Below are 23,556 nucleotides of genomic sequence, written 5' to 3'. Positions count from 1 at the left end.
AGAAAGTGTCAAAGATGGTAAGTGCAAATGCATTGTAACTCTTTTTAAATATAGCTGACTGTTGCTTTGTTAATATAATTGACCATCAGAGTGTCTCGGTTTGCTTTGTTAATAACATTAACCAAATGGCGTTGTAGACATGCCTGTCACTGTCAAGCATACTGAGGTTGTTTGTTCTTTATGGTTTCAGGGGAAAGTTGGACCCAGAATATCTTCACATCTGACTCAGGAAATAAATGGTTCATCTTTTTATGTAGAGCACCAGTCTATTCCCCTCCAGGGTCAGAGTTTAATTTGCTTCTTTGCTTTCTTTATTTATTTTTTGTTTCCCTTCTAAAAAACAGTCATATTTGTCACAGGACTTAGTTCTGAGCTGGAGGAGCTGATGGTGGAGGGATTCCTGCAGAAGGTCACCTTGCCTGAGACTGAGCAGCTGTACAGATACCTGCTCTACAAAGTGGCCCCCCTGCCCTCACATGGCAGCCCCTGCAGGAACAACACAGCACAGGACCAACAGTCTCCAAGAGGAAGCCCTGACCACACCAAGGTAATGATGTTTATTGCTTATGGGTCATATTCTCCATCACAATTGATAGTTAGTTACAAGATTTTGATGGTATATTTATTGTAATGTTCTAATGCAGAATGGAGTTTCCAGTCTCAAAAAGGAGGCAGTTAACGGTCACAGCAAAAGGACCAAGCGACGTAAGGAAAGCTGTGACTCTCAGCACAGTGAGAAGGCCAAGAGGTGCCGCAAGAAGTCCAAGAAAATGAAAGAGAGGAGTGAAGAAACCAAGAGCACTTCTTCTCCTACACACACAGTGTCTGACCCTGCTCTATCAGATTCAGAAGAGGATTACTCACTGTGTGCTGCACCGTGGTGTAGAGAGCCAGAGGGCGACGAGGTTTGTTATACAATATAGGCACACATCCTCTGACCTGAATGTTAAACGATCATTTTCTTGTTTTTCTCAGATTTTATAGTAATGCTATGAAAAATACAAAAACACATCACCCCACCCCACCCCCCTTTTTCAGGTAAACTGGGTCCAGTGTGACGGCAGCTGCAACCAGTGGTTCCACCAGATCTGTGTGGGACTGTCTGCCGAGCGAGCAGAGAAAGAGGACTATATTTGCATAAGCTGCACACAGCCAGAATATGACAACTGAAGAGAGAATGAAGACCAAAAAGCGACTCTGAAGGATCAGCAGTTTTGTTGCAAGCCACAGCCAAGTGCACACCTGAACTCTGTGTGCCCTGTGGCTTCTCCCCTCTTACCTTCTGGCTTGCCCTTAGTGAACATGGTGCTATTTTACCTTTTTCCAGAGTTACAGAAGACTCCTGTCACTGTTGTGCTGTCACGTGGCTGTTTTTTCAGCTAATCAACTAACCCTTTCTGAAACTCTCCAAGACTTAACTTGATGCAGGTGTACAAGTGGCAAAATGTTTCCAGAACCAACAGGGCAGGGATTTTTTTCAACCAAAAACAAAAACTCAATTTGACATCACATTTTAGAACAGTTTTTTACATTCATCTGAACAATGTGAAACTTGTTTCTCGTGTAGAGGAAATATTATTTATCTAAGCAATAACTGAACTGATTAATTGAGGTTTGGTTTTCACCTGAACTATATTTGTGCTTAGATGTTATTTGATAGAATGCTTTCTTGAAGCAAAAACCCTAAAGAACTCACTTTTTTAATCCTACAATATTACACAGTTCAGTTAAACAGACAACAGAGCAATGACTATGTTTGAGCTTGTTGGTCCAAAATGTGCAAATGTTTGCACCAGAATATTTGCCCATATCCCTTAAAAAAAAAAAAATATCACTGCGTTTGATGTGAAGGTAGGTTCATCTTTTGTGATGTCTGCGGAGGAAAAAGGTGAGCCCTGGATCCGTTGCTCCTGGCACTGGGTGAGACTTAGGTTCACAAAGTAAGAATAAACTGTCCGACATCAAAGGAATGTAGATTTTGTTTTAGTGTGGATTTTTCCCTTTACGGTTGAGGATGAAAATCTTGTGTTGGACTTTGATTTATTTGCCACGGGTATATGACCTTTTTCTGCTCCTTTGGGTAAATAATATAATTCAAATGTTGCAGTTTGCATTATAAAATAAAATTGTTTGTTCCCATATGCCTGGACTTGTCAATCCTTAGTGCTGAATGCCAGACAAGTAAAATTTGTCACTTGCAGGCTGAAATATATTTTGGCATCCAGATTTTTTAAAATATCTCTTAGAAAAGAGAATAGGACATACAGCTGGCACAAGGAAACTGAAACAGACTGCTGAGTTGGGTCTTGTGCTCTTGTACTGTATCTGCTCATAAGTCATTTTACAAAGTGATGTGGCCAGTTGTGATGTACTACAGCTCTTTACATACTGCAAGTACATTTTTAAAAAGAATTACCTGATTTATTATTTCTACTAGTGTGCAGTGATAAACAGTTAAAATATGATCAAATTTAGGTTGTGACTGATTAAATTATGATTTTAGTTTTTCTGCATCTTAAACTACCATCTCACTTTGCTGCGGTGATGTGTCTCCATCGTCTGCACTACTTATTTGACTTCACTTGTGAAGCCGTTTAGATGTTAATATTTGAATTGTCTGTGTCACAACCATAGAGGCTACTTCCTCCTTTTAGGTATATTTTTGTCACTAACGTGGTGTTGGCACAGCTGTGTGAGCAAAATGCCTGAGTGCAAATCAATAAATATCATTACACCTTAGTCACACATTTACAGTAGTTTGTCGTTATGCAAATATGAAACTATCATCCTCTGCTGCTTCTCTCAACCTATTTTAGTTTTATGAGGTTTTCATTTCCATTTAACCTGGAGATAATTTTATATATATACCATAACATGTAGATGAAAAAGTAAAAGCTTATTTTGCTATAAGATTTAAGTGTTTTCTACATTTTTGGGTCTCTGTTATTCACAGCTGTTTTGTGTGTGTTATTTTAATGCACTAGGCAAGATTTAGGCTATCAGGATCTCTTGACTGGTGAAATGCTGAATAAGTGCAACCTTTTGTAAATCTGTAGACATATTGTTTTAAATGGCATTTCATTGTATTTATTAGCCACATCTAAAAATAATGCTATCTTGTACAAGTTGTATTGTGTTATACTTCTAGGTGTATCTGTTGTTTGGTCCACCATATTTATATCAGTGCTGAAAGGCTAAATAGCAACTTCTGTAGTTTAAATTGCTCCTGATAAACTGACAATTGAGCAAATTTTTATTTAACATACCTCAAATAAAATCCCAAGTATTGTACAGATATATACAAATGTTTGGCCACCCCTGGGCAAATTATTTATTTAGTTGAATTTTGAGTTTAAAAAGTGAATAAAGCCCCACCAAGAAGTAGACATTGATCACTCTAAATGGGCATTTCTTTAAATGTTAACTCAGTCATTTTCATGAATTTCATGAAATTTAAAAATATATATTAAGCAGCATTTGTGACACGCACAAAACAGTAGTTTTGCATGCAGTTGTAATCTCATTTTACTTTACTGCCTCCCCAGGTCTTTTGACTGTAAGGTTTTACTTAATATAAAAGCAATGAATTGATTCTCTTCACACCTTATTAGGCCTAATTGATTTCTTAAATTTTCTCATCTTTACAAATCTTGCATTAACATTGTTAAATATGGTTACTTTGTTATAATTTTGCATTTTGATGTCATTAGACGTAGCTGACTTGAGGGACTTGTACCTGACAGTCTAAACTCAGGGCAGAGATCAAGCAGTTTCACCTGACAGTCTAAACAGAGGACAAAAATACCCTAAAGTTCTACACGCAAAGGGGCGTGGCCTGTTCACCATTGCCCGTTTCTCTCCTGTTGTTAACTTGCTAGCTAAACAGGCTAGCTGTTGCTAGCGTCTTTGTTCGCTCAGCATCGTTAATGGTAAACCAAGTTAAGTCAAGATTTAAAACGTGCTACTTGGTTATTGTACATAGTTCAACGTTACTTCTTTCCCGTCATCATGGACGAGGAATATTACAGCAGTGCAGGAGATTGGGAAGGCACGGAGGGTAACGTTAACATGGTGAGCCCGCGACTTGTTGCTGTTTGGCTGTTCAGACAGTTGGTTAGCTAGGTATCGTTAGCTTAGCTGCGGTTACACCAGCTGCTGGTTTCTCGTGACAGATGTACATTAACCTTCAGCTAATGAGCAGAGACAGATGTGTCCACACCGCTGTACTGTTCAGATCTCTCGCATAGTTTGTAGCGTTAGCGGCCCAGCTACAGGCTAACTAGCTGTTACTTTGTTCACTTTAATATATTGTTTTAATTCTGTCACAGCATTTTTAATAATGTGCCAGCAAATAATAGCAACCGCTGAAGCTCTGCAACAGGACCAAATTACTTCATTGTAGGTCTGTAACACAAAGCTGTGTCCAGTAACAGGTGCACTTAAAAGTAATTAAAACGATAATTAAAATACAGCAACAATTACACAGGCCTGCGTGGATGCTTTAAAGCTGAACGGCGCTCAATCAGTCATATAGTTACATGAAACAAATACGCACAAAATAATGTGAAAGCATTGTTCATGGTGTGTTTGTGCTATGGCTCTTGTCAGTCCTCCTCTGCCAGCTCAGTGTTGTCACTCCGTATGTGCTAACGTTACTGTGTGAGAATGAGATTAGTGTCAGTATTCTCAAGGCAGAAGAGTCAGCAAGCGTAAACAAACGTATCAATGTGTCCTCCAGGAGGATGGCTATGTTGAAGGGGAGAATGATGGGAAAATCCAGGAAGATTGTCTGCAGAAGTTCTCCAGCAGAGACTACATCATGGAGCCTGCGATCTTCAACACCCTCAAAACGTATGCACCTGTCTCCTCATTCAAACATAATATACACTCTCAGTTCCTTGTTTCTGAGTAAGAATGACAGTGAAATAACTGAAAAGTGGCCACTGCACAGTACAACTAGTGTTTGTGATGGAGTTCACTTGAATCCTAAAGGTCTACTGAGAAATGGATGATTAAAAACATACCGTTGTTGCAGGTATTTCCTAGCAGGTGGCTCTCCAGAACATGTGATCCAGCTTCTCTCTGAAAACTACTCGGCTGTGGCTCAGACAGTTAACCTGCTGGCAGAATGGCTCATCCAGATGGGTGGGTAACAGACAAAAAGATCTTGTGGTGTATTTGGGTTTAGAATCATGATTGCTGTGCAAAAAAAAACTTCCCCTTCCCCAGCGTCCAACCATTACTGTGTACCTTATGGACAACCTTTCATTAATCTGTATTTTCTTTACTTTGACTGCAGGTGTGGAGCCTGCTCAGGTTCAAGAGCGAGTAGAAAATCACCTTAAGAGTCTCCTGATTAAGCACTTTGACCCCCAGAAAGCAGATTCTATTTTCACTGTTGAGGGAGAGGTGAGATTTCTGAACTAAAACTGAGGACTCATTTCACCAGTAACAATTACCACACATGTCAAATCCTCGGCAGCTTGTGCTAAAGGCTTAGTGATTAACTGAAGTTACTATAATTTTTTGTGAGAGGTGGAGAAATGTTGTTGTCTCCTGTGGTTTTAGACTCCTGCTTGGCTCGAGCAGATGATCGCACACACGACATGGAGGGATCTCTTCTATAAGCTGGCAGAGGCTCACCCAGACTGCCTGATGCTCAACTTCACTGTAAAGGTATACTAACACAAACAAAAACACATTTTTTGTTGCTGGCTTTTTGAATGTAAGGACTTGGTTTGTTAGGCAGCTAGATATTAAATGCAATACTGTAGAGTTTGGAGGAGAAAAAGTCAGCAGATAACATTTTATCCACTTACCTTCACGTTAAACTATATATTACACTATACGTTTGCAGCAGTTCACTGAGTCACTGGTGTCTTCTCTGTGTTTGTTCAGCTCATTTCAGATGCAGGTTACCAGGGTGAGATCACCAGTGTGTCTACAGCATGTCAGCAGCTGGAAGTTTTCTCCAGAGTACTGAGGACATCTCTAGCCACACTACTCGATGGAGGAGAAGAAAACCTTGAGAAGAATCTGCCAGAATTTGCTGTAAGGCTTAAATTTACTGTCTGAAATTAAGTCCTGTGAAATATAAGCCGTTTTGAATTTAGAGTCTTCCTGCTGTGATTTCAGAGTTAGGATGTCATTATTTGTGAAATCTGATATTGGATCCAGTGTGTTGCACCCTAATACCTTGCAAATCTTTTAATATATGAATTTTTATAGAACCTGAGTGTAGTGCTAAAATATTCAGTTTATCAGTTACTCAACAGAAAATCAAGAATTTTGTTAAGTGATTGTTTTTAAGACATTTACCAAGCAAAACTGACGATTGCTGATTCAAGCTCATCACAAGTGGGAGAATTTTCACCTTTACTCTGGTTCAAATGATTGTAAATTGAACATCTTTCAAGTTGGACTGTTGGCCAGGTGAAACAAGCAAATGTGATCTTGGCTTCAAGGAAAATGTAATCAGTAAAAAGTTTATGGACTATAATATTTTCAGCGTCGGTTGAAATGAGGGTTAGTTTCCTAATGAGTAATAATGACCAGTCAGAGCACGAGGCTGTGTAGGCTGCACGTGATGATCTCTGTTGACTGTTCTCTCCTCCCTCCTGCAGAAGATGGTGTGTCACGGCGAGCACACCTACCTGTTCGCCCAGGCCATGATGTCGATCCTTGCTCAGGAGGAACAGGGTGGTTCAGCCGTGCGCCGGATCGGCCAGGAGGTGCAGAAGTCGGCACATGAAAGGTACGGTTGTTTCTCCGTCAGCTAACACCTGCTAGTTTGACACGGTCTGTTCTCTCTGCTGGTCACTGGTGCATGAAGGTGTGAGTGCTTAGGAGTACAAATGGATGAAAGGCCAAATAGTGTGTAAGCACTTTTGAGTGTGCTGCAATGTATAGGAAAGTGCTATACAAGTACAAGACCATTTCTATTTTCACAGTGTTATACTGATCAAGTGGACTTATAACGAAGGCAAAATCAGATTGTGGATAACCCCGGACAGTGCCTGAACAGCTAAAGATCAAACAAATGTCTATTTTTTTGTGGTATAAGGCAACGACCTACAGAGAACTGCTAATATAAGGAAGTAGACGGGTTGGTTTGTGTGTCATAGATAAAAGATTTCACAGTTAATTTCATTTCTGTGCTTGTGGTTCATATTACAGAGGCCACGATGCCAGTCAGATAACCCTGGCCCTCGGTACGGCAGCAGCCTATCCTCGAGCCTGCCAGGCGCTGGGTGCCATGTTGTCTAAAGGAGCCCTGAATCCTGCAGATATCACAGTACTGTTCAAGATGTTCAGCAGCATGGACCCTCCTCCTGTGGAGCTGGTGAGGACAGAGCATCTCTGACCCAGGTTTTACCACCTACATGCTTTTTAAGGTGTTGTTAATTAATACAAATTCTCTTCCTCCTCCAGATCAGAGTTCCTGCATTTCTGGACCTGTTCATGCAGTCACTGTTTAAGCCTGGGTCAAAGATCAACCAGGACCATAAACACAAATACATCCATATCCTGGCCTACGCTGCCAGTGTGGTGGAGACGTGGAAGAAGGTAGCTAGAACGATGATGAGTCTGCTGGTGTGTGTGTGTGTGTTGCTGAACTGGTTTGGAGCACATGGTTGTTAGTTCGACTAAATCCCTGTCACGTTAGTTTTCAGTTAGAATTTGATTTGGAACATTTTATTTGATAATTTACTTGTTTTCTTCCTGAATCAATCAATCAGTTGTTGACTTGAAGCCTCCTGGCTCCACCTTCACAGCGGTTTTCCGGCATCTTAACCTTTCATTCTCTTCAATCCCAGAACAAGCGAGTCAACATCAATAAAGATGAGCTGAAGTCGACTTCCAAGGCCATAGAGACTGTTCACAACCTGTGCTGCAACGAGAACAAAGGAGCTACGGAGCTGGTGGCTGAACTGGGCACCTTGTACCAGTGCATCCGGTGAGTGGAAGAGGAAGTTCTTGTCCCTCAGAAGGTGTCAGTTTTCTTAAGGGAAGATGTGATAAGAAACTGAGTTATGATTGCTTTGTGAAGGGCAGACAACATGAAACTATTGCAGTTAGACGATGCTTCATTATTACCTGAAAAACTGTAAACTGGTTGAGTAAAGACCTAACATTTAAGTCTATTTAAAAACCGAACAAACTGTTCTGGCCTGGAATAATTCTTATAATTAATTACTCATTAACCCATATTCATACAATTCAGTTAACTCCGTGCGTGGGCTCAAGGCTGCATAATAAACATACCTGGGCAAGGAGAGAAACCACAAGTCAGTGGTGAAAACTGCTTTTCTCCATGGTGAATTTTTTTTCTAGATATTTCAAGAAAATGCTGGTGTTTCCACCGTTGCATGCAAAAGACTATAAGCGAACCTGGAGCGCTTCGTGTTCACAATGCACAGGTTAAGCCAACTGCATCGTGGACTTGAGATGAACGGAACTGAGACCATCTCCTGAGGGGGTCTCGGATGGGTTTGTTTCAGAGGGGTCTGAGTTCATTTGGAGCATTCACATTTACACAGAAAATGCTGACTAATCGCTCCAAGTTCGTTTTGAGGGCTGAAAGGGACCAAGTGTGAAAACACTAAGAATCTCATCTTCAATAGTCTTTATTACTTGTCTGTTTTCAACACTATTCATTCAGTACTTAAAAAAAAAAAAAGAGATCAGTATCCAGTCCTGCTCATTCTGTCTGACTCCTCTGATTTGATGTTTGCGGTCAGGTTCCCAGTCGTTGCTATGGGGGTTTTAAAGTGGGTGGACTGGACGGTGTCTGAGCCGCGGTACTTCCAGCTCCAGACTGACCACACTCCAGTACATTTAGCTCTGCTGGATGAGGTAAAAGGTTACTACCACTTTAAAGTCAGATTTTCATTCTTGAAGACAGGAGTTTAAATCTGATCCTTTCCCCCTCCAAGATCTGCACGTGTCACCAGCTGCTGCACCCACAGGTCCTCCAGCTGCTTATCAAACTCTTTGAGACTGAACACTCCCAGCTGGACGTCATGGAGCAGGTGTGTCTGTGTAAAATCAGTGCTTCTCATTTCACTTCTCATTTCAAATCTGTGCTCTCAGCTGACTGTGTCGTTTTATTTCACCCATCAGCTGGAGCTGAAGAAAACCCTGCTGGATCGAATGGTTCACCTGCTAAGTCGCGGCTACGTCCTGCCTGTGGTCGGTTACATCCGCAAGTGTCTGGAGAAACTCAACACAGATATCTCCCTCATTCGATATTTTGTCACAGAGGTAATAGCTGCTTCTGATTGCACTTAGTGGCCTTCAATGGTCTTGAATAAGTTTAATATTGTGTTTTACATCTGTGTGAAGTGAAGTTAGGCAAGTTTTACAAATATTGTGGCTTCTGAGTAGGGCTGAGCAAATAGCCTAATTTCGGTCGATCATATTTGCTCATGAGATGTGAAACAGTGCACTGTTTAAATGGAACAAGTGCCAAAGTGTTTTTTTTTTTTAATACATTAAATGTTGCAGTCACAATATTTTCTGGAGAACTGTTCACTACAACACAATTAGGGGTGGAATGGTTAAGTAAAAAATCCAACCCATTTGTTTCACTAATCACAGTTCGGGGCATGTATGTATTGTTTGGTTTCTGAGACATATGCACAAAAATAATCTATACTGTTATGGAAAATAGCCTCGTGCCAGTAACCCAGTGAAACCTACTGGCACAGATGAAATGTCAGTTCAGTCTTTCTTAAAAAAAAGTGTGGACGAGATAAAGTACAGTTACAGGATTTGCCAGCGCCGTTTCAGCCTGCCACAGATTAACCAGGAATACACCTCTGAAAGTGAGACCTGTTCTCAGAACAGCCTGTGAATGTTCATATGGTAATCTTGACAGAGGGTAGTGCCCAGCCTTATCCTGTCTTAAGTTTAAGATATAACACAGGAGTTCTGTCTTTCTGGCTATGGATCAGTGTTTAATCATTGGGTTGTTCAAAATAATTTAACTCCAGTTTTTCCCTTGAAGGTGCTGGATGTGATCGCACCTCCCTACACATCAGACTTTGTTCAGCTATTCCTGCCCATCCTGGAGAACGACAGCATTGCAGGAACAATCCGCACGGAGGGGGAACACGACCCTGTTGCCGAGTTCATTGGTGAGTGAGGTGCTAAAACCTCAAACTAGCACAGCGATGCTACATTTACATAGTCAAAGCCAAATTTATAGAACAGAGTTCATTCTATATACGATACTATTGGAGCTTGGCCAGTACACAAACATAAGTGGTTTTCATGCATGGATGTGGACTGTAAAATGTCTATTTAAAGATACAGTCAGCGATTCTAGCAAAACAATGTTTACATTCAGCACAAGTCGTTTTAGTTAGGAGCTCGTAACCATGTTACTCATGAACGTGCATTACCACAGCAAAGATACTAGCAACTGCAGGAAGAGCCCACACCAAAGGAGACGTGTCAGAATACTAGCGACTGGGGCACAACATGTAGCTAACCTGCTACAGACTCCACTGTTACTCTCTGCTTACATTTGCAAACTAGCAGTTTAGCTGAATGTCCCAGGAAAAGTTAATTTAGCCAACAGGCTTATGTGATGCATATTTGCTAATGTGAAGTTACCGCAAAGATTAGCCTATTACCATAATGATTTTCAATAATTTACCCACTTGACCAGCAGAAAAAGAGCAACCTCTGTGTCTGTGCTTATCCCTTTTAAATCCCAGAGCGCTCTCCATCTTTGGAAAACAGAATGTAGCTATGTTTATGTGGGTCTCTGACTTGGCCTGATTAACATTATAGTCCCCTTTAAAAAAAAAAAATCTTTGTGTTCCCGTCTTTCTCTTCCTGGTTGTTTAGCTGTAGCAGTGGAGCTGGTACTTTTTCAGCCATATATCCTCTTTCAGCTGCAGCAATCTAAATTTTCCAAACTAAACTGAACTGAAACCTGCTATGCACGACAAGATCGCAATTCTTGTGCTGACTGGCTGAAATTAGCTGGCCCGATTCCCATCCTTGCTTTGCCTATTTCAGAGCACGCCTGGGGTTTGTGGAGCGCACAAGCTGAAAGACCAGGCAGAGAAATGTGAGGAAAATTTAGGTGAATATCACAAAATGTCTAATGAATTAGAATCGCTGACTGTAACTTGAAAAGCCTGTTTTCATTAGAAAACTAACCCTGTCACCATCATCTTGACAAACTAACATGTCAGTAATTGTCTCCCTGCCTTTCAGCTCACTGTAAGTCAAACTTCATCATGATTAACTGAAGTGGAACGGGACACTTAATGTTCTCGTTAGAGACGGCACCAGAAAGACTGGACAGAGATATGAGATCTCCATGATGATAAGCAGATGCTCTGCTTGACACTGACGTACATAGCTTGGAGACGAACTTTTCAGTTTGAGCAAGTGAACTGCTGTTGAGGTAACAAAAAAAAGCAAATGTCACTGAGCTGGATGATGGACAAGCATAATAATAGGACAGACTTGTCAACGGAGAGGCCTCTGAGGATGCAGCTCAGTGTTCTCCTGTAGAGGTAGAGCACAGTTAGGTCACACCCAAACTGGGAAGAAAATCAGTTCCTCTCGCTCCATTGACTTTGTATTGGGCGAAGGTGCCTCTTTGACAAAATGTCCTTTTACAAAAAAAACTGAAAAATGCCTAAAAAGCTGCAGTCTGACAGAATGCAGCATCAACAAGGCAAAGAAGCCAGAGCTAAAGTTTTAAAACCAAACCTATAAGAAGTGAGGGATTAGCAGGAAGAACGGGGAAACTGGGATCCTGATGCTCAAAATGCCTTTGGGTGCAGCAACCATTTTGTCTCTAAGTAAAATACCCCAAAGTTAGTTTAGGTTACTATATTTCTGTAAGTTAACTAAGGCATTTTGATAGTATTTCCAAGTTTGCATTATAAATCAAAGTTATGTAGTAACATGTTTGCGCGTGCTTTAGCTAACTACAGCAGCTTGCTAACATTCCAACAGCGAGCTTGTCCGATCATCATTTTAGTTAACTGCCCCCACCTTCCCTCTAAATATGACACTACTTTAGAAATAAAGTGTCATTTTCCTCCCTTGTGCTATATGTTAGCAAGCTACTGTAGTTAGCTAAGGGACCTGCAGATGCAGCTTGCTGCACACAGACGTGTCCAGTGTCAGGGTCCCTGTTTCACCATGTCTTAAAGCATTTTAAATTTATTTGTGAAATCAGCAGCTCTTTAAAATTTTAACTCTGGGTTCTTTGCCTTGTAGGTACTGTATCTTATTACAATGTAGTTTTTTGGCATTTTGTTTTGTTTAAAAACAATTGTCAAAGAAGCACCTTCAATCAGTACAAAGTCAATGGAGAAAAAGTGGGTGTAGCTTTCACAGTAGCTCTGTTTCTGTATTTGTTGTTTCAGGCTGTTTTAAAATAAAAACCCTAACAGAATATCTGGTTTGTGGTTTGACCAGTGACATTTTACCATAACACATCAGTGAATATCAACCCCACAGAATCACCAGCTCGGCGTCCGATACATTTTCTACAGCAAACACAGGTTCACAAATGATTGATACTCGAAGCACAGATTTTATGTGAAGCATCACTTAAATGCTGTTTATCAACAGTTTAAAACAAAATGCTCTTTTTGTTCTACAGTGTAGATAGTTTGGCATAAAAAAAACATCTAATTACATAAAACCTGATGTCAAGTGCATGTAAGGCACACAAAGTTGAGTTCTTTCCACATTTTGTGTACAGATCCCACATCAGGGTGTAGTGCAATACTGTCAATACATAAAACACCACACACTGAAAACAGTGTCGGACAAATTATACACATTCGGTTCTTTGGCTGACTCAGTATATGTAAAATAAAACAAAACCCTGTGTTGTCTTAATGCTCAAACTGATTTTATCTACAGGCATCACTAGTGGCTGCTCAACACACAGTACTTGAATTCATTCAGGGCAGAAACATGTCTTTCACTCTTCTCACTTCATTTAAAGGTTTTCAGTCTGTTAAACAGCCTGCTGTCCTCCACGTGATTAAAAACTACAGCTGCAATGATTCGAGCAGGTCTGATATTCAGCTGAAGACACTGGCACTAAAATTTTATCCATTAACGTAAAAAAAAATATGCAAAAATTGTTATAAAACAAATCTACTTATTCCCTTGTCAGCATTTTACATGTAAAATGTTTGTCTCTACCTGAGACAGGAAGACAGAGTGTGCGGTGATGACCTGTGATGCTGGTCTCCTCTACAGGTAGGCTTTAGCGACAATTGGGTCTCCGTACATGCAGTCCTCCTCCACTGCCAGGTTATACGTGCTGCCACTTCCTCCCTTGTAGGCACTGGTCACAATCCTGAGCCAGCCCTTCTCGCCCTGTGGAGAGAGGGGAGACCGATGAGCAACTTGGTTGATAATGGATTTAGGATTAATGATTATTTTCATTATTGATAAATTTTTTGTCTAACATGTGAGTGCAAGTTATCTGCTCATTTACAATCAGCTATTTCAAAGAAAAGCTTGAAAAATTACTGAAACGATCAAATAACAGTTGCATTTGAACATTCATGGTCTCAAATGTATACATTTGCTCCTGAGTTTTGGATTGGGTTTCAACCAGCAGTCCAGAACTCAGAAGCACACAGCTACGTAGATTTTTCATAATTTTCTGACGTCATCTTGATTGCAAACATTTTCTGCAGATTAACCGTTGGTGAAAATAATGCCTAATATATATTTTTTCTTTCACAAACACCTATTCCAGTTAATCTGATAATTCAAAGTTGCAACACTTTATTTCACAGGATAGATTCTGTGTGCTGTTCTGATCTTCCCACTGGTGTGAAGTGATTGGAAATATGTTTTTGGTCACCAATGGGAATTTAGTCACACATAGGTCGCCACCGTCAGTCATATCTAAATAAACCACATCCTCACAGATCTGCAGAAACTTGTCTTTTTGAGTGCTGGCTCTTTACCATGCCTTCTGTTTGATGAGAACTCACCCATGGCTCTCCCCAGGAGTTGCGTACAATCCAGTATTCAACACCGTCCTCCACTCCCCATCCTGCCACCGACACGATGTGGTTGACAAAAGGTTCCTCCTGGTATTCAAAGTAGACGCCTCCGCTGTACACATCCAGCTGGTCTGTGGCCATAATCCCACAGCTGGAGAAAAACACCACAGATAACTTCCTGGCTCTAGGCAGTGGTAAATTTTTTAAACTGCTAGTGTAGAATGAAAACATGCATGTACAATACTGCCATGTTCCATAACAGTTAGCTGCTCAGTCTGCTCATGCAGTGTTCCTGTTTTGAACATTTAGTATTTTCAAATAAGACATTAGAGATAAAACACACACCCCTAGTGTGTGTTTATAATATCAGAACATTTCACCTTTATTTTGATATTGACTAGTTGGTTGGTCAGCAAGATTTTGGATTATGGAAATTTGGTCCCAGCACTCCCTAGAAATAAATGCTCTGTTTATGTGTGTGTCTTTGATTGTCGTCTCCATCGCAGCCTGAAACAGGGATTTCTGGGTGTGTGTTGCCTTGAACTACCAGACTTTGCCGTACTGGATGCTACCTGCTTGTTCCATGTCAGATCACTCCAAGATGCCCAAATTTGCATTTTCTGCCATTCAAGATGGAGACAAGTGGTGAACCTCACATCATGTGTTTAAAACAGAATCATACAGATGATGGCACCTATCACCTCTCTCTTTATTCAGTCTAAACACTTCAGTTGAATTATTTTGAGTCCCTTTTTTTTTTTTAAATTTCATCTCCTTTGTGGAGTAATGTGACTGTGAAAGACCGTTTAACCCTTTACAGTCTATCACAACTGATACTTTTAAAAAGCTTTCTATCTTATCAGGCTTGTGTGTACATGCCGTTTTATGTCTGAAGGGTGGATGTGGTTTCCTTAATGTCTGGGTGAGTGGACGTTTATTTATGCATCCTAATGTAAAATGGCTAATGTAATGAAATGTGCTATGCAATTCTGACTGACTTGCTTTACCCAAATAAATGGGAAAAAAAAACAAGCAGAACGGAACCCTGTGAAAGAAAAGTACAAATGAGCTGCAGACCTGATGGGTCCTCGAGCATAGATCTCTGCCATCATCTTCTCTCTCCCACTGACAGATCCATATTCTCCGACTTTCCACAGGGTGTAGTTCTTCACAATGTTGCACACTCCAAATGTGGTACAGGTGCCACATTGGTTGAATGGCTTGCACGCTAGAGAGAGATAGAGAGACAGGACATGTACAACTCTGAGTCAGACTGTGGAAGTGAGTGCAACCATTACTTTGTGCACTGAAGGACACTTACTCTGGTCTTTAGCCTGGTAGTTATTACAGGTCTCATCCGGGATTCCGTGTTTGTTAGCATATTCCCAAACCCCGCTGTGATCCCCTCCGTGGCAAGAGCCGGCCTCGCCGCAGTCGATCACATGCTGGACAGAGAGATAGGCAGATGGCCACGCTCCTTTCCGCTTAATGTTGATGCGATCTAGTGAGGAAGCAAAACAGAACCTTACTAGAAATGGAAGCAGAACAGTTTCTGTGCAAAGAGGAAGTGGAACTACAATACCTATATTAAAATATGACTGAAAGGTCATGTGAGAACCACAGCACTTTAGCATATTTTACAGCCCAAACAGGAAAACGAGTCTAACCTGCCATGGCGCTGGTGCTGCCATGGGCCCAGCAGGAGCCACAGTACTGGGGGATGTGCTGGTTGCGGGTCGTGCTGACATAGTTGGTGCCATTGATGTTCCTCCAGTCCCATGACTTGGGCAGATCAGAGATGTTTAAATACTCATGAGGAAGAAGACCGGTCCTGTGAAAGCACAGGTCATTAGACAGCAGCACAGAACAACTGTACATCAAATGTCTTTGGCTTTTGGACTTTTGGTCAGAGAAAATAAGAAATCTAAAGACATCTCCTTGTGCTTTCACTCTTTTCGGACATTTATAGCCCTTAACAGTTTGAGTAACTGAAATAATAATGAAGAGAAACTACCCCTTAGTTGCAGCCCTGAACATACTGCAGTTTGTGAATGGTTCATCTACGTTTTCCTCAGACAAACCAAACCTGTGTTCTCAGCCACAGTATGTTAAGATCATTACCTACTGATAACAAACAGAGACATCTGAAGACATCATACTCAGCTCCACGAAGCTGTGATGGGCATTTCTGACTGTTCTGATGTTTCATAGACAAAACAATTCATTGATAAATTTAATAAAAATTATTCAGATTAATTGATAAAGAAAATAAGGGTTAGCTGCATCTCTAGACTTATGCTGTATATCTCAAAAGTATTTTACCAAAAAGAAATGAATGTAGTATTTTCCACTACAGTGGTATACTATATGTGCTAGTATGAAAAAAGCTGAGAAACAGTATCTGGACAATAATGATAAGGTAAAACGTATATAATAGATTGTGTTTTTATGGCTCTCTTAATGTTTTTAAATGTTTTCCATGGGAATGCTTTGGCATCCAGTAAAAAAGTAACACTGTGTGGTCAGAGTTGTGCAGAGAGTGATTTTCATTTTTAGATAGAAATGAATAATTAGCTAGGGTTTTTATTATATAACATACATAAGTTTATACATTTTAATCTCACAGTTGTGTTTATGTTATGTAGTTACATATCACCCTAAGTGTGCACTGAATCATTGGTCAGTATATTGTGTTAGCTAACTGGAGCACTGGTTAACATCAAGGGAGACTAGTTCACTAAAACACTGATATCTCATTAGATTTACAGCTTTAGCAAAGAGGGTCCACAGATACTTTATTACCACCACCTGGCTAATGGGACGGGGAAGCTATAGTTTAGTGGAATTCCTTGAATAGTTGGAACAGAGATTAGATCTGAGCCCAGGAAGAGGAAGCAACTTCAAAGGCAGGGCAACACAGACAGAGCAGTTTTATTGGAACAGGAGAGCAATGTCTAAAATGTGGCAGTTCCTTGGAAACAAAGGAAGACATAAGTGTCTATGTAGGAATTAAGACAGGGCAGGTATTCCTCCCTTTTTTAGGGCGCTGTCTACGACCATTGGAGCAGAGAGGATGATTGGAGGACGGACAGACTGAAGGACCAATCTTGGGAGAGTTAAGTTTAAACCACAACTTCTCCCCAACAGTTTGCTGAGGTAACATCCACACTGTGGGGAATTCAGAGGGCTATCAACTTCCTCAACATGTGACTGGCCATCATAAAACCTCGTGATCTGTGGAAAGTGGTGCCAAATAAGTACTCAGGTCATATGACACTGAGCTAACAAACATTTACTGTAAATGACGCAAAAGACTGAGTGAAATCAAAACTTCAATACACTGCGTTTTATTGTTACTTCCCCTGACGTTACACTTAAGTAAGTTACATTTTTATGTCATATATCAGGCGTATTCACCAGATTTTAAGTGTTAAATTAACATTACCTTTATCACAAGCTGGCGGTGTTTCTGATAAGCAAACTAACGCCCGTCTGTAGCTAGCGTTAACGTTAGCTAGCTAGAGAAAATACCCGGCGAACTGTTTGTGTTTTTGTAATTATTGACACAAATCTGTTCCACTTACTTGAGTCCAAAGTCGTGTCTCCTCGGGGTGCGGACATAGCAGGGCTGCTTCTGGTTAAAAAACACCCCCGCGGACGCCCCTGCGAGCACGGACCAAAGCAGGACAACGACCGCCGCTGTCCGAGCCATCTCCTAAACCGGTGGGCTTCACTCAGTGGGGCTCTGAATGGAAGAGGAGAGAGTCGGTGGTACTGAGCAGAAACAGCTTCTACACTGATGTGTCAGGCAATCTCCAGCCTGAAGTATCGGTTGGGGCTGTTTTACCGAGATTACAGTCATGTGACCACGAAAACACGTGGAATATAAACACCCATGTGTTTTACAAGAGGTCATGTGGCCACAATGACTAAGCTCTGCAATGAATTTGTGATTTAGCTTTATAATGTTGGAACCGCGCTTATGTTTTTTTTTTAAGGTTTATGATTGTTCCTTACATCCACAAGTGTTAATTTGCCATGTACAACAAAACATTCTGGCACGTCAAAGAAAAGGTGACCAAAACAATAATAAAACTGGAACTAATTCAAAATATATTTGTTCTGTAATTGATACCAAGTGTAAGGTGTCAATAACTTACTCCAAATTTACCTTGTCACTTAACTGCAGCTTGGAAGGGAATGACAAAAAGTGATACATTTGTACTGAACATGTAACTTTGGAAGATATATCCACTTGTTATGTCTGGTCTATTTTAAAGAGCTGAAGCAACAAGCCTCATATTAGTTTCAAATAAATTATTTTTAGGACTAGATCTTGTCCCTCACCACTTATGTTGAAAGCACAGTTTCTTAGTAACCCGTGTTAACAACAGGATAAAGTGCATCACACCTGCTGCTGTAATATGACAAACCCCATAATGGTCATCAGAAAGGTGCCTGCATTAAAGCTCTAGGAATCAAATTATTTAACATCCCCAAAAATACAAAAAGAGCACAGAGGTTAAACATCCACAATGCTGTGGCTTCCTGGTGTATTAGGACTCTGATGCCAGCCAGCTGTATTGACTGACTGGTGGTCTAGTACAAGACAACGGTGAGTTAGGTCAGCTGTCATTCTCCAAAAAGCTAGAAATTGAATCTGGAATTAGGTTTTTGCTTAAATATTGTCACATTTTCATTACACACACACACAGAGGTCCGATGGCAATGCCTTTATTCAAGGACAAGATGATTGTCACAAGGATGGAAAAACATGCTTCAGATGAAATTTCTAATATACTTGTAGTTAACATCTGTTTTTTTTGTGTGTGTGTGTGTGTGTGCTGACAACGCATCTGTGGTAATGCTGGTCATTACTAATCTAATGTCACTGTAAAACTTAAAAACTGCAGTAAGCGCTCAGTCCTCAGTTTGGTCCAAAGATCACACACTAACTATTCAGAAGATGAATACAAAGTGCAGTGATTACCAAAGGTATCTAGCTTTACTGATCTCGAGCCAGTATTTTTCACATCAAAATACAAAAAAGAAAAAAGTATGGTATAGTCTTTGATTTGCATACGGTATGAACATACAATAATCTGCTGATGAATGTTCAAAAACAAAACCTTTCCCTGTAAAATATCAAAGAATTATAGCTAAAAGAATATAAAGTGGCCAGTTATTAAAACCTGAATCATAAAATAAACCGCCTGCATTTTCAGGGGTTATATTAGTCAACAGACTTTCATAAAAAGCAACTGAACAATGGAGAAGCTACAGAGATTTCCAGCACAAGAAGTGCCAAGTCATGACAAGTGAGGGCCTGTATTTTATCATAATCATATATAACCCACCTGATTTACTGATGATTATCTGTTTTATTTGAGGTCAAATTTAATCAAACACAGAAAGTTGAATCACAGTTTAAAATGTTTTAGCACTTGTTTCAACTGTTTAGGTGTGCAGCAGCAGACGGGAGTAAACTATTCTCTGTCTTCTACACCAGTCTTCGTCTTTTGCAGTCACGCTCCATCTGGACTTCAGACATGTTGGTGGCTGCGCCCAGAGGAGACACTTGTTTCAGCATGGAGTCATCTGATGCCTGGCCAAACAGGGCCATTAGCAAAGCAACACCAAACCCTGTGGCGCGCTCCCCCTGCAAAGGCAAAATAAAATAATGAAGCTTCAGGTTACTGTAACGTTACTCTGTACTTGTCATTTTCATTCAGAGCTGACTGAACCTAACATCTTGTTGGTTCTAAAAACCCAGTGACACACTGACGAGATTACAGATAAATTGCAGGCCTGTAGTACAGAAAACATGACTGAGCTGTATTGTTATGAACTGAATCATAAGACCAGGAGAAAAAAAACAGGCACTTTTCCTTATTTCTCTTTTTTAAAACAACTTTATGAAATGAAGAGCTGATGCACCTGCAAAGAAGTTGTAAAAAGATGCTGGAAGTGTGAAATTTCAAGAATAGGTGTAGAAGCAGATGCAGATCTCTTGATATGCTACCTTCAACAGCAGTACAATCTTACAGTATTGAGCTTCATAATGGATACATAAAGTGTCAGCAGAGGAAATAAATACTTCTAAACATACAGCTGGCTCAGTGAGCCTCTGTACAACATGTAACCCATATCCAGCATGATCATCAGGTCAGCTGGTCCTATGATGATGACAACTGCATGTATGACCTCTTCATCAGTTGTGTCCGATACAGTTTTCCTGGACTGGACCCAATAATTTTTTTCAGGATCATTAGAAGAATCCTTCAGGATTATGGAAATACCTTCAGAATTTGGGTGAATATTATGAAACAACGGTACGGGGTTAAAACTTTTGGCAAGTTTCAACTTCGGACCTTCATGGAAGATTACATCTGTGACTCAAATGTATGTAATACACGAGAGTCACAAGCTGAGGCTAAAACAATAGTACAGCTACAACAGCCACAGCATCAAAGATTCAGCCACAGTGCAGCCGTGGCCTGAGCGACAACTAAATCCATAGCCTCAACGTCACCCAGTATAGGATGTTTGCTGTCAGAGCTCAGCCTGTTGGAAGGAGTAATGCATAATGTGAATGATTCAGTGTTTGTTGATATTAACGAGTAAACTTGTATTACCCTCTCGCTGTGTCCTGTTCTTCCAGCCATACTCATCTCAGCTATGTTTGCACAAGGAAACTTCATACACTCAGTCAAAGGCCACTTTAATGTAATTTTAGTCAAATCAAGAAAGCATGTACATCAGTAACGTCCTCAAAATTTCCATTGTCTCTCCTATTTCAGGTCACTAAATCTCTGACAACAGTTAGTTTGGACCTTAAATTGTTTTTTTTTATATATACACAAAACACAGGAAGGCTTTATATCAGATGTTGGGTTTATGTGATCCTGTCAGGAATATGTGCATGTGTCATTGTCATCTAAGGTCAAGAATAAAACAGCACAGAAAGTCAGCAGCTGCAGTATGACACAGTCTGAACAAGTTTAACAAAGTTGCACTGCAAGCAGAAAGTTCCTGCTTTGCTTATTCCATCTTAATGACTATCTTGTGAAGCTAGCTGCACCTAGTAAAACATTCACTTCACTAACTTATGATCATCACCTGACTGCACAGTGCCCGTCAGCACACAAAAGCCCTGGGTACTCACAGCGTGGACAGGAGAGGCGATATCAACATGGACCCAGACACCAGGCCAATCAAAGCCCAAGTGGGAAGCAATAAAGAGGCCGGCGCAGGAGCTCTGGGCATTCTCCCGATCCTGGCAAAACAAAAGAAAGGATGGGCCCAAAATAAATTATAACAGCCACCAAACAAATATTCTACTTGAAATGTGTAGCTGACAACTAGTATGTGGAATACTTGGTTCAGGTCTGGAGCAGACAGAAATCAGTTCGCAGACTGACACAGAAGTGCAGTTTAAAATTTTAATTAAGTACATAAAAACAGCATTTAACTTCTCATTCATGACAATTCACTACAGTCAGGATAATGAGGGGCGCATGGGTTCAGTGGCTTAACAGGGAGCAGGCGCTTTCAGCACAGGGAGAGGGAGGACATGTCTTTAAGTTTGTGTTGTGCTCGTTCAACAGGTGTTTGATAAATTGTTTGTGGTCCATTAGCAGCATATTTTGCGGCATGTATTGAGTACGGCCATCAAGAGTTATGCAACCTCATCTCTACTCTGCTGTGTGTGTGTGTGTGAGAATGGCCCTCCCTCTCCATCAACTTTGAAAGAGCTCCCAGAAGTGAAGCCACCCTGACATGATCGCCCCCTGGTGGTTGGTTGCATTATAGGTCATAAATCCCTCCTCCTCTATGTTAATAGACTGGCAACCTGTCTAGGGTGTACCCCGCCTCTTTCCCCCATGTCAGCTGGGATTGGCTCCAGTTCCCCCCGACCCTCTTCAGGATAAGCGGTATAGACAATGGATGAAATTTTTCCTCTTTCACTTAACGACCTGCTCATCCAGCGTGAGGTTAATGAAATTTTGCTGTTGAGTGGTATCGCTCTGTAGTATGGAATGACTTTTATGAGTGCAAATGCAAGGAGCAGAAGATGGTATTGGATGCAATTCAGGTCTAGTATCGATAGATCCCTAATTACATTACTACAGTTCTCAGGAATGTGGTCTTGACTGTCAAGACTTTTGATGAACCAAGCTGACTGACATAACGGTGACGCGGGTACAGTGATCTGCCATTATGCTGGAGAATGGATAAAAACATGTCAGTAAAGCCTTCCTAGTGTTATTTTAAATAGATACATAGGTTTCAGATTTCATGTGGTTTTGATGAATATGACCTTCTGTTTTGTAATCTGTCACTTACTGCCACAGAGTTCTTCATGTCAGCCATGGCGGAGGTGAACTCACTGAAGTGCAGCTCGGGGCAGTAAACCAGAGGGTGAGTGAGATCTCCACTGCTGCGGCCAGCACGCACACACGCAACCTCCCACTGCTCGCTGTTCGTTATCACAGCTGCATGGTACTTCCCTGTGGAGATACCCTGAACAGAAACAAAAAAGGAGATAACTGTTGAAAGGGTCAATTCATTGTTGATTTTGGTCTGTTCAGGGGAATTGCTGAAAAAAATAAAATCACAAATCCAAATCCAAGCTGCTAGTTCAACGTGAAAACAGAAAATTCACACTATAGAGCCAGCATGTAGTTTGTTCATACTGGGCTACTTTAAAAAACATGGCGGCTCAACATAGGCTCCATGATAGGGGACCCTCTGCTATGTACATATAAAAGGCTCATTCTAACATAAAGAAATGATTATTTTCTGGTGCTTACACCTTAATGAAAACATAATTATGCATACTATAGCACATTTCTGTTAATAAATCCTTCTAGCTCTTACACACCACAACTTTAAGTCTATTATCTGATTTGTGATAAAGACTGGAAATTGTCCAGTATGCGCTTGCTGTGGAAGGTTTAATGGCATTAAGCCTTCTGCCCTCCACAGGCAAAAATGTCAATTTTTGTCAATTTTTATTTTTTGTTTGGCGATTATTTTGGCTGTGTTGCAGCTTATGACATGAAATTTGGAAGGAAAGTTTCTTTTTAGTAATATTTTTGAAATCCAGTGTCATTTATTCTTAAATGTCATTTATACTCTTTTTATGCATTTTGTACCCTCCTAACACCCTCGTGGCCAAAAATGCACAAAATTGTTATAAAATCATCATACTTCAATTTTTTTTTCATAAATCTCTTAAACAACTTCAGACTTGCTCAAAACTACCAAACATTTAATCATTCTCAGGATTTTAACCCTTTAAATGCCAGTCATTCATTTTAATTATGAATTATTTATTACAAAAAACACTAAAAATGAATTATTTTCCATATAATAGTAGAAGGATGGGATTTCGGTGGTTATTAGAGTCTTGGATATGCCAAAGATTAGCAACAAAATAGATTTGATTGCATCAGTATTTTTTATGTAGTGCCAGATAGTCCCTCCTGACACCTTCGTGGCCAAAAATGCCCCATTGACTTCCATTGAAACCACATTTTTT

General features: G+C 40.5%; 4 protein-coding genes across 4 annotated transcripts in view; 2 read left to right on the top strand and 2 right to left on the bottom strand.

The window, feature by feature from the left end:
- Nucleotides 1-2,141, top strand: part of kdm5ba (lysine demethylase 5Ba) — a 20,403-nt gene extending 18,262 nt beyond the window's left edge. The window contains 5 exon segments of the mRNA XM_020593205.1: nt 3-17; nt 191-281; nt 360-547; nt 645-905; nt 1,039-2,141. Coding sequence (XP_020448861.1) covers nt 3-17; nt 191-281; nt 360-547; nt 645-905; nt 1,039-1,170 — 687 coding nt within the window. The 3' untranslated portion in view covers nt 1,171-2,141.
- Nucleotides 2,142-3,821: 1,680 nt separating this feature from the next.
- nelfcd (negative elongation factor complex member C/D) lies at nt 3,822-12,432 on the top strand. The gene is made up of 15 exons (XM_020592931.1): nt 3,822-4,071; nt 4,739-4,851; nt 5,036-5,145; nt 5,300-5,409; nt 5,569-5,676; nt 5,899-6,051; nt 6,624-6,754; nt 7,177-7,342; nt 7,432-7,566; nt 7,818-7,957; nt 8,742-8,856; nt 8,937-9,032; nt 9,124-9,264; nt 10,010-10,139; nt 11,233-12,432. Exons 1-15 carry the CDS (start codon nt 4,009-4,011, stop codon nt 11,265-11,267), a joined length of 1,746 nt encoding a protein of 581 aa, XP_020448587.1. The 5' UTR covers nt 3,822-4,008; the 3' UTR covers nt 11,268-12,432.
- Nucleotides 12,433-12,570: 138 nt separating this feature from the next.
- ctsz (cathepsin Z) lies at nt 12,571-17,935 on the bottom strand. The gene is made up of 6 exons (XM_020592932.1): nt 17,597-17,935; nt 15,680-15,843; nt 15,334-15,513; nt 15,090-15,240; nt 14,001-14,163; nt 12,571-13,371 (listed from the first exon to the last, which is right to left on the bottom strand). Exons 1-6 carry the CDS (start codon nt 17,722-17,724, stop codon nt 13,246-13,248), a joined length of 912 nt encoding a protein of 303 aa, XP_020448588.1. The 5' UTR covers nt 17,725-17,935; the 3' UTR covers nt 12,571-13,245.
- Nucleotides 17,936-18,730: 795 nt separating this feature from the next.
- The window catches only part of npepl1 (aminopeptidase like 1), a 10,039-nt gene continuing 5,213 nt past the window's right edge, over nt 18,731-23,556 (bottom strand). The window contains exons 10-12 of the mRNA XM_020593192.1: nt 22,359-22,535; nt 21,178-21,288; nt 18,731-19,671 (exon numbers count right to left, since the gene is read on the bottom strand). Of these exons, the coding sequence (XP_020448848.1) occupies nt 19,513-19,671; nt 21,178-21,288; nt 22,359-22,535 (447 nt within the window). The 3' untranslated portion in view covers nt 18,731-19,512. The remainder of the gene's footprint in view (nt 19,672-21,177; nt 21,289-22,358; nt 22,536-23,556) is intronic.

This window comes from Monopterus albus, unplaced genomic scaffold (assembly GCF_001952655.1).
Source record: "Monopterus albus unplaced genomic scaffold, M_albus_1.0 scaffold18.1, whole genome shotgun sequence".
In the NCBI taxonomy this organism is placed as follows: domain Eukaryota; kingdom Metazoa; phylum Chordata; class Actinopteri; order Synbranchiformes; family Synbranchidae; genus Monopterus; species Monopterus albus.
This window is presented reverse-complemented; position numbering and strand designations above follow the sequence as displayed.

Coding starts and splice junctions, on each gene's coding strand:
- nelfcd (XM_020592931.1), top strand. CDS start 4,009: ATGGACGAGGAATATTACAGCAGTGCAGGAGATTGGGAAGGCACGGAG. Junction 6,755..7,176: donor CAGAAGTCGGCACATGAAAG/GTACGGTTGTTT, acceptor TTCATATTACAG/AGGCCACGATGCCAGTCAGA. Junction 7,958..8,741: donor ACCTTGTACCAGTGCATCCG/GTGAGTGGAAGA, acceptor GTTTGCGGTCAG/GTTCCCAGTCGTTGCTATGG.
- ctsz (XM_020592932.1), bottom strand. CDS start 17,724: ATGGCTCGGACAGCGGCGGTCGTTGTCCTGCTTTGGTCCGTGCTCGCA. Junction 15,844..17,596: donor AGACACGACTTTGGACTCAA/GTAAGTGGAACA, acceptor GTGCTTTCACAG/GACCGGTCTTCTTCCTCATG. Junction 15,241..15,333: donor CTACCAGGCTAAAGACCAGA/GTAAGTGTCCTT, acceptor ATCTCTCTCTAG/CGTGCAAGCCATTCAACCAA.